This window comes from Pteropus alecto, unplaced genomic scaffold (assembly GCF_000325575.1).
Source record: "Pteropus alecto unplaced genomic scaffold, ASM32557v1 scaffold20, whole genome shotgun sequence".
Lineage (NCBI taxonomy): Eukaryota > Metazoa > Chordata > Mammalia > Chiroptera > Pteropodidae > Pteropus > Pteropus alecto.
Genome location: NW_006436298.1, coordinates 25,674,855 through 25,686,656, shown reverse-complemented (window position 1 = coordinate 25,686,656; position 11,802 = coordinate 25,674,855). Strand labels below are relative to the sequence as shown.

General features: G+C 37.8%; 1 protein-coding gene across 1 annotated transcript in view; it reads right to left on the bottom strand.

Moving 5' to 3' along the window:
* CAST (calpastatin) overlaps nucleotides 1–11,802 on the bottom strand; it is a 105,952-nt gene that overhangs the window by 45,576 nt on the left and 48,574 nt on the right. The window contains exons 4-7 of the mRNA XM_015590400.2: nucleotides 6,944–7,003; nucleotides 3,126–3,167; nucleotides 1,597–1,653; nucleotides 1,069–1,182 (exon numbers count right to left, since the gene is read on the bottom strand). Coding sequence (XP_015445886.1) covers nucleotides 1,069–1,182; nucleotides 1,597–1,653; nucleotides 3,126–3,167; nucleotides 6,944–7,003 — 273 coding nt within the window. The remainder of the gene's footprint in view (nucleotides 1–1,068; nucleotides 1,183–1,596; nucleotides 1,654–3,125; nucleotides 3,168–6,943; nucleotides 7,004–11,802) is intronic.

The window sequence follows — 11,802 nt, the reverse complement described above, 5'->3', positions numbered from 1 at the left end:
AGCAGAAATTGCGTCCTGTGGTTTAGTCTAAGGGTGGGGATAAACGATCAACAGGACTGGTGAGCATCTTTGAATAACTATTTTTTGAGATCGTGCATTTCAAATGTCACTGCTGAGCCAGTTTATCCTCCTGGACATCTTGTAGAGGAATGGTTGCTAGATTCTACTGAACATGGCGCAACACTGGGTACCACATAAGGCTGGACTCGAGTTGAAAGAGTCCGTGCAGATAACACAAATAGTGAAGTGGACCAGGTAGGGACTGTGGTAAAGTTGAGCACATTTACCAGGTGTAAATCTCCAGTCAATTCTTGCCATGTAAACCCGCCGCTGCCAGATATTGATTTTTCAAGAGAAGCCAGAAATTTTGACTTTAGGTAAAAGATTCTCACTTTTTTGTTGGCAGCTAATTAAAAATAATTTTAATACTGTAAGCCAAACAAAATAGATTTCAACAAAACACACATGGGATGCATTTAATTGGTGGGCCACAGGCTTATAATCTCTGATATAAAGTACATTGTTAAGCTGGCCTAGTTCTTGTCTTCCAAGAACTCTCAACAGGAAAGAATAGAAAGATATTTATTCTTCTAGGAGCTGGCCCCCCAGTAGCTCTAGAAATATGAAATCTATTTCTGATTTTTGGCTCTATAAGTTCATCTCTTCTAGAACAAGACTCTAAAAACTCTAAAACTTCCACGTAAACAGCAAATCACGCAGAGCATCTGTGTTCCCATAGCCCACAAGGAGAGGGGTCCAGGAGGTGGCCTCAATCTGAAGCTCCCCGTCTGCGAGACACCAGAGCCTGCTACCTTGCAGTCACAACTGGGTACTGCTGTACATCCCCTGGACCCATCTGACGCTCTTTTCTCAGGACTTTCATAAGCTCACATTTTTACAAGACTATTTGCAAAACCAGTAAAAAGATAGCACCAAATTATGACAATATAAGATATATTCAGCAGAGCTCTTCAGATTCTCCTCCATGTGTCGATGTAGATAGAGGACCTGTCTCTTACTACCTAGTTGATATTAGTGTTTTCCTAGCTATCTGTATGATTTACCTACCTTTGGTTTTGTTGATTTCTCTGATGTTGGCTGCTCACTTGATCCGGAAACTGCTTTTTCACTATGGGCATGCTTGCTACCTGTATCTGAAGCATGTTTGGATAGGCTTTTTGGCTGAAAATACACACATACACCACTTTGTTAACAAACAAGATGGCAAATAGATACTTTTCTCAATGGAACAGAAAGTGTTCACACAGTTGTGTTTTATGTAGTTATGAACTGTGCGAATTTAAATTGATGTGATATAGATGTGATAAATCTTCACTTTAGGTTCAAAATTTGATATAACGCAAATCCTTCTCCACAAATACAGCAAGAATCATGAATAAATGGCAAATCCTGCTATTGCCACACGGTGGTGCCGTTTTAGCCAAAAACAAATATCACCCATCCTAGCAGGATTTAAGTCTTGAATGTTTAAGAGTTTAGTATTTAATCCATGAGTGTGCAGTGCACACACACTCGTGCCCACCCAAGCCAAAAGGCTTCACCTTATGATATCAAGTCCTAATAATGATCATTTACCTCTCTGTGTTCCTTTGGCTTTACTTCTTGAGTTTTTTCCTCATGAACCACAGATGGCTGTCAATTTCAAAAAAAAAAAAAAAATCTCAATTACACTGGATTTCATTGTTTTCATATTGCCAAATAGGCTCAAGAACAAAATTTGCAATTAGACCATTCTGCCTCTCTTGGGAAAGGCCCAATTAGAGAAGTATATGTGCTGTCTGGTCAGGGGCAATCCTATCAAAAGTCTGAAAAATGATAATCATCAGAATAATGACAAATTTAGTATTTCACCTAGAATCGTTTTTCAAATAGGTACTCATCTCTAAGTTATTGGCTTTTTTTCACAATTCATGTGAAGCTTTTGGTAACTACAGGTCCATCCACAGAGATGTCAAATGATCACTGTGACCACTGAGTTTGTTGATAGGGTGTCCAACTCTAAAAATTAATTTTTAAATTTCCTCTCATAGGAGATAAAGAAAACTGCATTTTCTTCAACTAAAAAGTTTATATAGTCATTTCTGTGTTGCAAGTCGAGAAAAAACCAGAAACACAATTCTCTGGAGATAGGGTAGATAGCCAAAAGCATTTAAATATAAAATAGAAGACTTTCCTCCACCTGTCTGGACTATGGAATTATCATCCTCAGAGGCCACCAAGATGCCTTACAGAAAATCAGATAAGCCTCACCTTTCACACAGATGGCCTTGCCCTTGCCTCCACTTAAAGTATTTCAGCCCACAGCATCTCTGTGCTTTCCCACAGGGAACCTTAGGTTTCATCTAAGTATTTATTTTCTTGAGTGTGCTTGAAAGAAATGAAGAGCAGCATCCTATTGAAAAGAAGCGTTTGCCATGCCTGCAGACACCCTGAAGTCCATCTCCAAGTGGAGACAGGTCAGCTTTCAGCGTAGACAGCCTTGAGTCAAGAAAGCCAGGGAAGGTGTTCCCAAGGGAGAGTCTCAGAGCTGTCTCTTCAATGGCTAGTTCTACCAACCAAGATAAGACTGTCGAGATTAAGCCAGCCACCCTCTTAGGAAGGATTTTTATCTTTAAGTTATCTAGGTGCTAGGTTCAACAGACAGTTATTCTTGATATCTCATTATTAAAGTAACTGGATACTCATTACCCTTTGCCCTCTCTCCTTTATTCCTGCCGCTTAGTTTTTTAAACAATTACTTCACCTATAAAAAATATAGATGTGAACAAATTCCTTTTGAAATGTATTGTTTTTATTTATAAAATAAACATTAATTTTATATACAATTTTAATGTTATAATTATTTTATACTCTATAAAATCATGTGCAAAAGAATAATCCAAAATTCAATAAATTAGCTGACAAAAATCCTTTTACCATTCAGTACAACCAATGGAGAAACTTGGTTATTCATTACTATTGTCCTAATCCTCTCCAATATTTGTTATTACTTGTTCTGTTGATTATAGCTACTCTAACAAGTGTGAGATGGTATCTCATTGTGGTTATATTCATTGCTATTGTAAAGAATCCAAATAACTCACCAGTTGACTTAAATCACTTACCTTAGTTAACTGTGACTTCTTTTCAGGTTCTATTTTTACAGCCTAAATGCAGAAAAAGAAAGAAAAAGGATGGAAGGAAGGAAATAAGGGAGGAAAAATGGACATCATTTACAAAGTTTATCATAGATTTTCTCCAACTAAGGAAGCTAAAAAGATGATTCTGATGTATTTATAAATATAAACTTTATGAGTTAAAATTATTATACTTTGTTTGGAATTATAACTCTTAGATAAACACTTAAGCACACTAATATTCTGTTTTTACTATTTAGGTGCCAGTTTACATCTCACTTTTCCTATGAGTATCAAAGATACATAAAGATTTATTGCTATGAACATTATAGCTAATACATAAGCAAAAGAAAATAAAAACCCTCATCCTTCAAAGCCACTAACATAATAGATCTCTGTATGAGATCTTTCCTATGATGAGTGAAATACTCATCATAGGTTTTGGCTGATGCTGTGAAGCAATGGGATAGTGAAAAAACTGAGGGCACAGAAAGCAGTGAAATTTATTTTTAGTGCCAGAACATGAGCAATGGGTGACAGCCTACTAGAAAGTCTGTGATGGGTCAGAGAGTCACAGAAGATTGTGAACTGCAATCAGCACGTACTGGAAAGCCAAAGTGAACATTAGCAAGCAGAAATGTGCCCCGGTACAATGAACCACATCACCTGTTTTCTGTGCCTTTTCTTATTAGGAGGATGAGGTCCTTCCATCTGATTGCTGATTGGAATGGCCTAATATAAGAGCACAACCCCAAGTATGGTCTTATTTTACCTGACAGTCAAACAAGTACCACATATACACAGAGCTAAAATGTTTATATCAAGACCCATTACACTCATTTATTGCATCTACTCTATGCAGATGTATATAACTCCAAGAAGTTGAAGGAGCTTAAATTCTCAAGTCTCAAGCAAATATTTCAGTTTGGATTTACTTTTCCTGGTATAGAAAAATCTGTAAGATTTTCATTAATAAAATTAGTTTCGGATCTCTTTCCTTTCCTTCCCTTCTCTGCGTAAAGGCTGCTTGAGCAATATTTTTCCATCTATATTTCTAATGCTTGGTTATGATCAAAGGAAAAGTTTTCTAAAATTCTGGCAATCTAATTGTACAACAATTTTGTAAAAAGTGCATGTGTTTTTATTGTACAATAAAAATCTAGAGATCTAAAGTTCTAGGAATGCTCTGGAAGAATTGGTTCGGATTTAGGATCTTTAGTGGAGTATTCAACAGAGTTTTACCCAACCAAAGGTTACTTGTGGCAAAAAAAGACAATTCCTTAAGTATATGTACGCATTCTTGGCATAGGAAAGATAAGAAAACAAAAATAAAATTTGATTATTTTATGGATTTTTTCAAAGTAAGAAATTAAAAATTAGGCCTAATGCTCCCTATAATTTCTTTCCCTTTTATTTGTTTGGTGGTATTAGCACAAACTTCTATTTTTTAAATTCTATTATCTGAAGAGGTTAATGCCAAATATCTTCTTAATTTACCACATCTTGTGCTTCTGTAATGAAGATAGATACCTTCTTCACATAATAGGTTCTTGTTATGCTGACACACTTATGGTTTTGGGAAAGAAACAAAGTTCATGATCAAAGAAATGTTTGTTTTTTTTTAATTTTTTAAAAGTTTGGATCTTTTCAAACTGGATCTTTGTTAATGAGTTTCCAAATGTGCTACTATGCTTTCTTGAATTTATGCAAATGTAATTAATTAAATTGACAAGAAAAATAAGTGAGCTGGTATTGTAATGGTGTGAATCTATTAATAGCTTCTAATTTGTAATTGGGCAATCAATACAATTAAAAATGTACACTCACAGATGCAAGGTTAAATCACTTCTAATCAATTAGAATTGGTAGTCACACTGCTGTATGTGAGATCTAAGTTCTCCTTCTCACGCAGCAGTGTGTGTGTGAGAGAGAAGTTAGGTCTAGACACATCACCACCCTTCAGAGCTAGACTGAATTTCATTTGAAAGGTGTAGAGCATGACAAAGATTTGGCATAGATATTATCTTGAATTAACATCTTTTCTCTAAAAGCTCAAAATATTAGGAGAAATATGCTCATCAAGTTCACAAAAATCTCTAAGAGGTTAGTAAAAATGTTATGAGCCAAACATCAGAAGCACATGGAGATAATAATGAGTACAGAGTGACTGAAGTCCACCAAGGAGAGAGAATTGAGGCCAAAAGTGGTCCAGAGTCAGCCACTGGTGACACGTCATCATGTGCATCTTATTTTTGTCTCTACCTCTCTTTGCTCTCCTTCTACTTTCTTCTTGCTCCTCCATCCCTCGAGTTCCATAGGACTGCCAGAAATTCTCATGATTAATGCTTAGCTATGGCTGAAGAGTTTGTTGACACTTGCCCTGGGAAACAGAGCACACCTGAAATAACCATTGATCTTTGAGCTGAGAGTCAAGGAGGATGAATTAGAATCAAACAAGGGGTCGAATGTGAACCAAAATAATAAAAAGGAAATCCTGTATTTTTGGTTCTCCTTTTATCTACTTTTTTTAGTTTTTATCAACTCTAAGGTCAATGAGAATTGGTTTTTGGTAGACACTTCTACAGTTTTAAGATTATTTTAAGATCGAAATAAGATTTATTTTTAATTTTTAAGATTAAGCTTGGTATAAAAAAGTAGTGGCAGCTAATAGATTAATTATGGATCAAATAATGTATATTTTGAAAAAATTAAGAAATTTATGTAAATGTAAAATCTAAATAACAATTTTAGATTAAAATACATTTAAAAATTAAAATGAATGCTAGATGACATTTATAAGAGCTTAGATTCAAACAGTGTGTTTCAAGATATTTGCAATGTCCTTTAAAGACAGTTCAAGATGAGGCCATAGGATTCCTCAATAGTACTAAATTACGGCCCCAGTACTAAATTACGGCATAAGATCCCACTGGGATAGCAAAATAATATAGAAGACAGAATACAAAACTGTGTTGGTGATTTTAAACAAGGGCAACTTAGTAATAAGGAGGTAGGGTAGCTCTTCAAGATACTCAGGAATATCGGCTCATAAGAATTAGTTGAGAACATCTTGAAAATGCTACCTCTTTAGTTCTCTAGCCAAGAATATTCCCAAGAAACAGAGCTTGAGACATGGTAACTGAGGGAGAGGGTTTAAGACAGCGTCAGCCTACTCTTCAGAATTAGGCTTACTCTATGTGGCAATCTTATTGGAGAACATTCTCTTATTTTTTCTTCTGAAATTCAAATAAATAATTATTAGAATATACTCCAAATGCAGCTCAACAAAGGTTTATCAATAAGACAGTACCCCATATGACTCAAATTTTAGAAAGAAACTTCAGAAAGCATTGGAAACAGCAAGTCTGTTTCACTTCTTTCTATGTTCATTTAGTGTAACTTTTCTCATTCTTATATTTAGTTTTAAATGACTGGAATAATAAAACAATTTTAGTAAAAAGTTAAGGAATTTATATGCTTATTTAAAGCCAGAGAAATGCACTTCGATTATCTTACGAATAAAAAATCAGGTCTAGGACCAAAATAGCTCTGGGTGACCACACTTTCCTAGATAGTCTAAAATGATAGAAGTATACAGATGATGTTGGAAGTGAATATTGAAAGGAAAGCTGAGTTTCCGAAGATCCCTATAAATTAGGAAGAAAATGTTTATTTCTATAACCTAAGCCTCCTAGGACATACAAATCATCTGTCAACTATTAGTCTACTTAATCAACTATTGTTTTACTTAATCATCTTAAAGGCATTCACATTCACCAAAGCTGACCTTGGAAGACTCTCCATACCTTGGTTTCTGTGGGATTCATACTGGAAGACTTGCTGGTTGAAGCAGAGGAAGTGGACACCTAGGAAAGAAAGAAATAATCTGATTCTAGTTAACCTGCAACCTACTTCATCCTTCGGCTCCTCTTAACCATACTTGCTCTTACCTGTTTATCTTGATTTTACCTTGTCTAGAGTATAACTCCCACAAAAGTCCAGTAGGCGGTTTTGCCCAGTGGGTAAAAGCCTTTATAACCAGATAAAATGGGTTCAAATTTGGGATGTGTTACTTACTAAATAATCTTGGGCAAGTTACTCAAATTTTCTGATTTTCTGTTTCCCCTTTCTCAATTTTTCTTCATTGGGTGACAACTACCTTGTAAGTTCATTACCACTCTGTATATAAGTGCTCAGTAAATATTATTATAATTATTGTTTGTGTTATTTTTGAAAAGAACATGGACTTTATATTTGATAGAAAATTGTTCAAATGCCAACTCTGCCAATTACTAGCTCTGTGACTTTGAGTCTCAGTTTCCTAAGTACATAAAATGGGGCCTATAACATATATTTTACGGGGTTGAGAGTATTTGAAATAATATGTGTAAAATGTATGGCACATTGTAGGTGCTCATTAAATTACTAATGCCTTATTCCTAAGATATTTTACAAAATAGAAGGAACAAAACATAACTCTGGGAAACAGATGCAGCTCGATTAGAATCATCCTGTCAGTGTCACTATAAGGAAGAGACATGGGAGATGGGTTGAATACCTGTCTCATCTAGGCTCCTCCCTAGTGGGCAAAGGAGATGAATCATAACTAAAGTATTCAAGAAACACCTTTCCTAGGGATGCAAGGGGGTAGTGGAATCAGCCCCTTCAATCTACCACCCAAACAGTGTGAGATGTGCACATGATACTTGCATGGGTTTGAATATTACTCTAGTACTTTACTTGCATTACACTGGTTAATATTAAATAGACGATTGCTATCTTTGTGAATTCCAACCCAGGCTCTTTAAATCTCCTTAACATTTGAGTCTGTTAAATTTTAGAGCCCAGGGATTCCATCTGGCACAAGATGCCTTCTTAAGCAAGCAGCTGTCAGTAAACAGCTGCTGCCCTGCCAACAATACCCGGAAGCCTGCCTCTGATGCCCTGCGCCACTTCAGAGGCCAAGACCCAGGGCAGAACGAGCCCATCCCTGCTGGTCTCCCGCCTCTCCAATTACCACACACGTCCATTCCAGGTGACTGTGTGAACTCACTATAACCCACGGCCCATGAACAAAATCAGCTTCCTCACAGACCCCCCTCAATGTAGACTATGTTGGTGCTTACAGTTAAATTACCATGATTTACAGATAAAAGCCTAAAGTTTCAGAATACCGATTACGCAACATAATCATATGAACTTAGCTAATTCTGAGCACCCTTCGGCACCAGCTAAGCGTTCCCCAACTCCAACACACCTGGTCCTGTAGCAGGGCATGAAGTGGTCTCTCTTATATTCTAGAACTGGAAGATGTACCAAGGTAGGTTCTCCCAACCCCCACCACTGAATTAATGAACAAATATATGAATATTCACTTTTTCTTTGAGAATTTTTTTAATTTGTGGAGATTAATGTACCCACATGTATATAATTCTATCTTCCCACAATTAGAATTGGTTGTACAAATTTCCATTCAAACTCAAGAAGTTCTGCTTTGATACATCCCACTCCTTCAATGATTACTCTCAACCATATTAAACCACCAAAGACCAGACACTCCGTATGAAAGTGCTTTTTAAGCTGCAAATCTTTAAATGGACATTAATGTTCCAAACATCCAAATTTACTAAAATACCTCCCCCCAAATCACACAGCCATAGGGTTTCCAACCTACCTTACTACTTCATTAGGCAACAGCTGGATGTGATCTTGTATTCCTAGAAAGGCTTTCAAAGGCCCACCAAGAACAGTAAGATCTACGAGGACTAGCTGTTAACAAGCATGGAGCAGGTTACCATGGGAATTTAGCTGAAGGCCTTGGCCCCATCTGTTCTCAGCATAGATTCCTCCATGGAAGTTTCACCCTGTCACTAAGTCACTAACATTTTGAAATTGAAATAAAAGCTATTCATGGGGTCTGGGTATAAGGGAAATAATCTTACCCCATTGTGAACCCATTCAACTCCAGACAACTATATTTTGTTTTCTTCTATTTTTAAAGACGAGGACCTGTTTTGTTATCTTTAGTGAGATACTGAATATACTTTCATTTTAAATGTTCTAAACTTTTTAAATTTCTAATTATAGGTGTGAATAACATGATTGAAAAAATTTGAAGTTAATTCAAATGTAGTTTGTTAATTCAAATGTAGTTTGTATTATGTTAGATGATGGGAATACAGTGGTGAAACAGACAGGGCCCTATCCTTGCAAAAGTTATAGCCTCATAAGAGAGAACTTGAATAATCACTTCAATGATTACTTGCGGTAAGAGCTATAAAGGGGCCCACAAGAACATAGACTAGACAATCAGAGTTAGTTCAGGAGACAGTCGGGACAGGTGATGCTGAGGAAGGGACAGTTAACGTGACAACTGAAAGATAAGGAAGCGTCACCCAGGCAAAAGGCCAGGAAGGGCCCTCTGAGACATGTGTGCTGAGGCTGGGACCTAGGCTGTCTGACTTCTAAAGCAGTGATTCTGCAGCAGGACCTACCACTTGGCCAGCCCTCCTAACATCAAGAGGCATCCAACCGTAAAACACAACCATCAGTACTCATATATACAAAAATATCTCTACTGGGATTAGTGCTGTAAGTCAGCCTGAATTTGCAGGTATAACAATACTTTCATTTCCAAATGACCCATGCAAGTCTCTTAACATCCAGAGTATCGTTAGTTTACATTACAATTTAAGTGCTCTGAAAGAGGTATGAAGAGAATTCTACGTGACAAATGTTTGAGTTCCAAGTCAGTTTCAGGCCCACATCCAATGATCTTGCTGTAATTGTTGAGCTGCATTAAAAATAAACTAACATTGATAAAAGAGTAATTTCAGCCTAGAAGAAATTAATATTTAATCCTGTACTTATCCAATACAGCATCTTATATAATGGCATTATTCAGCAAAATCTCTTTAAATGTGTTTACTTGCTAAGTAAGAATTCGGGAAGTTTACTGCAGTAAATGATTAGCGACATGACAGAAAGATGATATGCTTTTAAGACTCCTGGAAAATGGACACTGCTTTCCTTTTTCACATCTATTGTGCAGTTGTCTCCCAGACTACAGCCTTTTAGCTCTCTTACCCATTCTGGCCGGATTAATCTTCTCTCATGTCACTCCACACACGTCTCCCTCTAAAGTAGAACCAGCAATGATGACTCTTGTTGCCCGCTATATCACACAGAAATCTATTCCCTTGCTTTTAAAGACACCCAGGCTTCAATCCCACGTCATCTCCCAATTTAGAACAGCTGCTCTGGGAAGGCAGCCCATCCCTGCCTCAGAGTTCACCTCACTTACCTCTCCCTTTATATTGTTTTCACACAAGTGCCACTGGTTAAGATGCTTCTCCTCTCCAAATATCCAAATGCTACATGCCTTTCCTTTCAGGTGTATCTTACTAGCTCCCAGTCCTGGCATTGTAACTTCTGAACCACTATGATCAGAACTTAATGGGCATCCTCCTTCCCCTATCACACACTCACTGATTCAGAGCACCACATACAGGCAAATAATCCCACAACTGTGTCATGAATTGTCTCCTCCACCAGATGGCGTCCCTTAAAAGAACTGTCTGTTGGGTGCACCAATGTGCTGACCTCCAATCTTACTCACAGCAGGTCTCTATCCAGGGTTTTTTTTCTTGTTTATACGGGGAACCTAGTGAGGCTGCACGAGAAGAGATAGAAGACCTAGTACCAACCTCAACCATGGGATGCTGGAGGTGAGTGGAGAGTTGTGAGCTAGCCCACAGGTCCTGGTGAATGGCCAAGGTGGGAGAGTTCAAGGCTCCCTTAGAAAAGATGGAGTCCTAGAGGGCTTAGTCATCCGTTCTGCTGCCATTAAATCTAGCTGACGAAAAAGTCAATCCCTCAGCTCCTTACTTGTCTGTCTTCCAGGCGATAGAGTCCTTTCACTTAGGTTCCCTCCTAGAAGATTCAGCTTCTTTCTGGGCACTTCCGGTTGGTTTATAGTAATCCACACTCCATCCTCTCTCCTTCAGTCACACAAGCCTCACTTGTCACTGCCTGGCTTGGTTCAGAATGTGCACACAGAGAGTGGGCCAGCAGGTGAGATGACTCAGAACTGTTTCACCTTAGCCCAGACCTTGCTTCCTTTTCCCTCCCCTAACCGGCAGCATTCCTATGTCCTCCTACCTGCAGCACTAATCACCCTTTACACACCCGACCTGCCTGTGTTTGCTGAGGGTTACTAGGAACGCCAGCTGCATGTGTGTACTTTTCTCTCTGATAATCCATCAGTAGTTTCATTCTAGATCACAGACCATCCTCTCTCCGGTGGCAGCTTGACACTAGAAGCTATCGGCTCTCTCTCTAGCCCTCTGACCTGTCTCCTAGAAGCCTCTTCCACCTGCTCCATTCTTCTCTGTGTTAATATTCAGTCACAAGCCCTCTCTTTCTATTATTACTACCTCAGAAAGTTGATTTCTCCCCATGACTCTATGATTTATTATGTGAACAACTCTACGTACCTTATCAGCAACCCTACTTTATCACTAGACTACATTATTTTGCCTTAAAGTGAGGAAGCCAAGAAACATGCAGGCTCAGATTTCCACTTCAGTACTTACTAATCCACATTAATTAATCTCCTGGAGCTGGAGCCTCCATTCTGTTATCTGGAAAACGGGCGTAATATCAC